General features: G+C 49.8%; 1 protein-coding gene across 1 annotated transcript in view; it reads right to left on the bottom strand.

Annotated features, from left to right (window-relative positions):
• Window positions 1-503: 503 nt before the first annotated feature.
• The window catches only part of LOC140489382 (ras-related protein R-Ras2-like), a 41,180-nt gene continuing 35,347 nt past the window's right edge, over window positions 504-6,336 (bottom strand). The window contains exons 4-6 of the mRNA XM_072588882.1: window positions 5,893-6,001; window positions 5,624-5,742; window positions 504-4,495 (exon numbers count right to left, since the gene is read on the bottom strand). Coding sequence (XP_072444983.1) covers window positions 4,411-4,495; window positions 5,624-5,742; window positions 5,893-6,001 — 313 coding nt within the window. The 3' untranslated portion in view covers window positions 504-4,410. The remainder of the gene's footprint in view (window positions 4,496-5,623; window positions 5,743-5,892; window positions 6,002-6,336) is intronic.

Genomic DNA, 6,336 nt, shown 5'->3' with positions numbered 1-6,336 from the left:
GGTGGAGGCTGGTACAATTACAGCATTTAAAAAGGCAACTAGATGGGTATATGAATAGGAAGGGTTTGGAGGGATATGGGCCAAGTGCTGGCAAATGGGACTAGATTAGTTTAGGATATCTGGTCAGCATGGACAAGTTGGGCCGAAGGGTCTGTTTCCATGCTATGCAGCTCAGAATGAAACTCCGATGGGTTTCATTTTGCAAATGTGGAGTGGAAGCTGCTGGAGTGGAATCAGTGGACGGTCTCTGGGCTTCTTAAACCCCAGTGTTACTCCAGGTAACTTCACCAGACTCCCTCATCCTACAATCGGCAAACCTCTGAGGTGACCCGACATCCATCTTAAAAAGCAAGGAGCAGTCAGTCAGACTGAGGTGACGAGTCAGCCCAAAGAGATTGCAACTCACTAATCCCTAAAATTAATACACTCAAAAGATGAACTTCAATGTCAACCCGAGATGTCAGTTACCCATCCCTACCACAGTTGCATGAAACCAGACAAAGTTTATTAAAAATGTACTTTTAATTATTCTGATTGACATTTACAGTGAGGGGACTACACCCCAGCCAGTAAAACACATTGTACCTCTAACTGTACATTAAAAGCCAGTATCTAACAATCGTTAAAGGTAAATTATTCAAATTATACAGACAGCAGCCAATGCCATTTACAGTCACTGTGCATGAGTACACTGCTGTAGGAACAGACAGACAGTGGAGTTGTATCTCCAAGGTGAGGGTGTTCCTGGGTGTGGAGTGACTTACATAAGACTGTATCTCCCCATCACACAGATGGAGACATTCCCTCGTCGCCTTCCTCTCTTGCCTGGGTTAATCTCAGAGCTGGAGACTGGCAGATTCTCACCCCTCAAGCCTTCACAATTCTTCTGCCACCTCCTACCACTGGAGTGGCCTCACCTTTGAGCAGAAAACAACCATTGTTGTCCTGCAGGAGGAGACCAGGGCACTGGTTTTTAAAGGGGGGGGTGGGGGTGGGGGGCAAGGGGAGAGGTTGGAGGTTGGGCGTGTGCGGGTAGTTGATAAGGCCATGACGAACCCACCTCTAATTCCTTTATTGGGAAAAATGAACCAGTAGTTCCTCACGATTCCTAAATTCCAAAGTTTTGTTCTTTAAAAAGACAAACAAAACTCCCCTCCCACTTGACACCAATGAGACCCTGCAAAATGGTCCCAGTTATCAACGGGCTTTTGTCCAAAACGTCGATTTCGCTGCTCCTTGGATGCTGCCTGAACTGCTGTGCTCTTCCAGCACCACTAATCCAGAATCCAGTTATCAACTACCAGCTCAACTGAGTGTGATACGTCACCCATGACAGCAATAGCTCTCCATACAACTACCAGCAGTATCACAGTCTCCAGGGCACGGGACTGAACATGATTCCAGACACACAGAAGCAGAGACCTAGACACACACAGAGGCCCAGATAGAGACAGACACACAAAAGCAGAGACCCCAACAGACACACACACACACACACACACACGAAAGCAGAGACCCAGACAGAGACACACACACTCACCCAGATAAACACATACAGAGAGACAAGACATATGTACACAGACTGATAAACATACACACCGACAAAGAGACACACACAAGCCAAGATTCAGACACACATACAGAGACAGAGACACATGAACTGATACAATCTCTCTGGAGGTGATTGTTTCCCTGGCTGTCTAGTGGAGAGTGAGCAGATGGCAGCCTTTCTACAAAGGAGCATTAAGTGACAAATTGATTGCCGTGCTGCCAAGAGACTGTGCAGAGATTGTCACAAACCCCCCCCCCACAGAGGGTCTCAACCCAGACTTGTGAAATAGAGAGAGAGACAAAGAAAGTCTTCCTCATGGAAGACGGGAAAAAAGTGTGTTGATGTTTAATATCTCTCACCATGCAGCAACACTCTCACCCTGAGGGACACTGCAGCTGCACAGCCCCCTGACCATCAAACACATCCAAACAGAGTGTGTGTGTGTGTGTGTGTGAGAAAAGAGTGTATACTATGCACGGACACCTCAAGCTCACAGACAGCACTCCTCCTTCTATTTACAAATCTATGGATAACAGGGTTAAACAACACCTCAATCAGAGCAAATTCAGGGGAGTATGGCCCAGGGACTGAAACACAGCCAATGCTCAGAGGCCCCGTCATTCACCTTAAAAGAAGCTGTTACAAAAACATTCTGAGAATGTCAGGAATTTGAACTGGGATACTCCTCAATCTCCATGCTGCTGACTGACTGGTTCCACTGCCTCTGTCTGGATTGTTTCCCCTAGCAGAGAGAAACATGAAGGAAAACTGCTCACTTTTGGCCAAGCAGAGAGCACAGCTGATTCCAAACAGGCTGGAGGTCAAAATTCAGGTAAACTGCATTGGGGCAGATGGCTGGAGACAGGGATTTAGGGGGTGGTTGGAAGAAGGGAGGTGTGAGGAGGGGGTGTTTGGTTGGGAGTTGGGCGAGAGGAGATACAGAGAGTGAATATTGGAAAGCGAGTGCAGGAAAGCTGACACATGAACACACCCAGTGGGTGTACAGGACACTGCCGCTGGTTTGGGTGAGGGGTGAGGGGATAGACATGACTGACAACTTGTCTCTCCAATCAGGGAGAAACATCACGCTGCTGCACGCCACGAGGACAAACCACAGCCGGGAAAAAGTAACCCCGGCCAGTTTGGACCAACTCCCGTGGCCCTGACCTCAAACCAGCATCCCCCCCCCCCCAACCGGGAAAACCAGGCTGAGACACATATGGCTCACAAGACATGGGAAAACTCAGGCAATTCCTGAACTCCACTATCCTCCCCGGATAACCAAACCAAAGGCCACTTAAGAATGGCACGGTGGCTCAGTGGTTAGCACTGCTGCCTCACAGCGCCAGGGTCCCAGGTTTAATGCCACCCTTGGGCAACTGTCTATGCGGAGTTTGCACATTCTCCCCGCGTCTACGTGGGTTTCCTCCAGGTGCTCTGGTCTCCTCCCACAGTCCAAATATGTGCAGGTTAGGGCGGATTGGCCATGGGAAATTGCCACATGGTGCCCAGGGATGTGTAAGTTAGGTGGATTAACCGTGAGAAATGCAGAGATGGGGTGGGATGTTCCTCAGAGGGTCGGTGTGGACTCGATAGGCTGAATGGCCTACTTCCACATTGTAAGGATTCGATGATTCTATGTACATGTTCACTGGATCCCCCTCTTTAGACACACACACAGACACACACACAGACACACACACAGACACACACACAGACACACACACAGACACACACACAGACACACACACAGACACACACACAGACACACACACACAGACACACACACAGACACACACACAGACACACACACAGACACACACACAGACAGACACACAGACAGACACACACACCCCTGATTGGGAGTGGCCCCTCTACCCAAAAGATGCTGAGGACAATTGTACTGCCCAGCCTTGGCCAGGCACGGCCCAGTGTCAATACAGAGACAAGCCTGGTGCATGTAAAGTCTTAAAAAGAAACAGAAGAGGAAAATGCTGGTTGCAGAGACTGGAATAGTTTCAGACACTCATATGACACAATGGGCACAGAGGAAAGCTCTCTCACTGCTCTGTGCCAGTATCATGCCACAACCTCATGGCAGCCCCAGTGCCCCCACTTTACACATGGTAGCTCCTCGGGTGACCCGGAGGTCAGGTCGATATTCAGAAACCATCTTGCACCCTGGGTCGGTATCGATTAGGAACTGATCTGGAATCAGAGTCTCTGATTGGTCTTTCACCATCAGGTCCTGGCACAACCCATCCCCCACCAAAGTCCAGCCCATCCAGTGACCATGACCCTTCCAGGAAGAGAGTGAAAGATTGGGACACCCCCACCCTACCCGAAGACAAGTTAGAAACACGATGAACATGTCCACCCGTAGTGTCAATTCCAGTAGGACATCAGCCCCAGCAGGCACCTCCTCCCTCTGCCCCAATCCTCCACACCCTCACAGTTGGTGCTTAAATGTCTACCCCTCTCCTGCCTGGATGGTACCCATTCCCCACCAGGGCTCTGCAGCGTTGCACCACAAAAAGAAAAGGAAGATCAAACAGGCATTTTCCCTCCCCTACCACCCACCACCCACCCCCCCCACCCAGAGATAGAAATTCGTGAAAGGTTTAAGGAAGACAATAAACTAACTCCAGCAACAAGTTCTTCAGTTCCTTGACGGAGCAGCAGCCATCTGACAAGGTGGTGGTGAAGGTGCAGATGGCAAAGTCTTCACGGTGGTTCCACAGTGGTCAGGAAAGGAGAGGGGCAAGTGAAGTCAGTTATGTTGTGGAGGGAGGGAGGGAGGGGACCAGATTCACAGAGGGAACCCAACTCCCGGTGAAGACAGAGGAGGAGGGGGAACGTCACAGGAGAGTACAGGGACAGCCGTTGGACTCTTTCGAGGGCTTGGGTTGTGGGCTAGGTGGACCCTCCAACTCCTGAAATTTCCTGTTGGGAAGGATACAGAAAAGAGTTAACATACTCAACTGACATCATCAAACTCGGGGGGAGGTAGGAGTGGTGGTGCCAGAGAGACTAGAGAAAGCGTGTGAGGCAATGACTCTGTGCTATTATGCTAATCCAAAGACTCAAGTAAGTTTGAGGTCCCAGGTTCAAACCCCACCACAGCAGATGGTGGAGTTTGAGTTCAATTAAAAATAAAAATCTGGAATTAAGAGTCTAAAGGTGACTATGAAACTATTGGCATGGGGTGGCATGGTGGCTCAGTGGTTAGCACTGCTGCCTCAGTGCCAGGGATTCCAGCCTTGGGCAGCTGCCTGTGTGGAGATTGCACATTCTCCCCATGTCTGCGAGGGTTTCCTCCGGATGCACCGGTTTCCTCCCACAATTCAAAGTTGTGCAGGTTAGATTAATTGGCCATGCTAAGTTGACCACAGTGTTCCAGGATGTGCAGGTTAGGGGCAAATAAAGGATAATAGGGAAATAGGTCTGGGTGGGTTACTTTTCAGAGGATCGGTGTGGACTCGTTGGGCCAACGGGCCTGTATCCACACTGTCGGGATTCTCTATGAAGAGGAAAAGTCCCATCTGAGGCACTAATATCCTTTAGGGAAGAAAACGGTCATCCTTACCTGGTCTGGCCAACTCGTGACTCCAGACCCAAAGCAATGCAGTCGACTCTGGAGTGCCCCCGGGCAATAAATGTTGTACAACTCAATGGCACCCTTGGCACAGGCCAAACTAGCAAAACAGACCATCCCACATTCAATCCTGGCAGCAGAAACAGCACCCAAAGTGTTTTTAGCTGTAATGGGGTCAAAATTCTGGAAGGGGGGCAAGGGATTCAAAACCCCAGCAACAGCTGAAAGCTAAAACTAAAAATCCTGGTCCCACCCATTCATGCTGCTTCTATTGTTTCGTCTGCACTGCAATGACTATAAAATGGACTCCCTTGACCAAGGTTTTGGTCAACTCTTCCAATGTCTCAGATTTGGTAGTGACACATCGGAGGCTGTTTGATGACACTAAAGGCATTAATGCAACTTCCTGATAGATGCCACACATCTAACCAAGCGAGAGTATAGCTTGTTTCTGAGTGAGTGCCGAAGGAGCTCACCGTATGGCCCGCACCAGGCTGTGAAACGCGTTGTCTACATTCAATCGGATTTTTGCAGAGGCCTCCAGGTAGGTTACCTTCAGCTGCCTTGCAAGACTCTCAGCCTCCTCTTTCGTGACCTATCATCCGAGCACAGGACAGAGGGTTATCCACTAATCCACTCCCCGCCTTGCACCCCCCACCCCAATTCCGTCTCGACCCCCTCTCTCCCACCACCCGCTCCACCTCACTCCCCGCCACCCACCCCCATCTCCCCCTCCCCCACCCACCTGTCGCTGATGCTCAAGGTCAGCCTTGTTCCCGATGAGAATCATAGGAAATTCATCTCGATCCTTGACGCGGAGAATCTGACGGTGAAACTTACTGATTTCATCAAAACTATGGGGGTGGGGAGGAAAAGAGGAAGAGTTTTAGTTTTGAATTTCATTCTGGAAAAGTATGAGCACCACTGAAGGGTGGACAGTGACCACTGACTGGGCATTGACCAACTGGACACCAATCAGGCACTGAAGGGTGAGATCACTCAACAAGCCCAACCCTCTCCCTGTCTAACATCACACACAGGCATGAGGCTGGGGCATTCCCTAGACTCCAGGGAGAGGGGAATAAGGGCTGTCAACTCTTCAGAACAAAGTCTACAGTCTAGAGGACTTTGAGATTCACTTCCTGGACAACTCCTAATCAGTAAAACCCTTGGGAGAAACATCATCAGA

The sequence above is a fragment of the Chiloscyllium punctatum genome, chromosome 18 (genome assembly GCF_047496795.1).
Source record: "Chiloscyllium punctatum isolate Juve2018m chromosome 18, sChiPun1.3, whole genome shotgun sequence".
NCBI lineage: Eukaryota > Metazoa > Chordata > Chondrichthyes > Orectolobiformes > Hemiscylliidae > Chiloscyllium > Chiloscyllium punctatum.
This window is presented reverse-complemented; position numbering and strand designations above follow the sequence as displayed.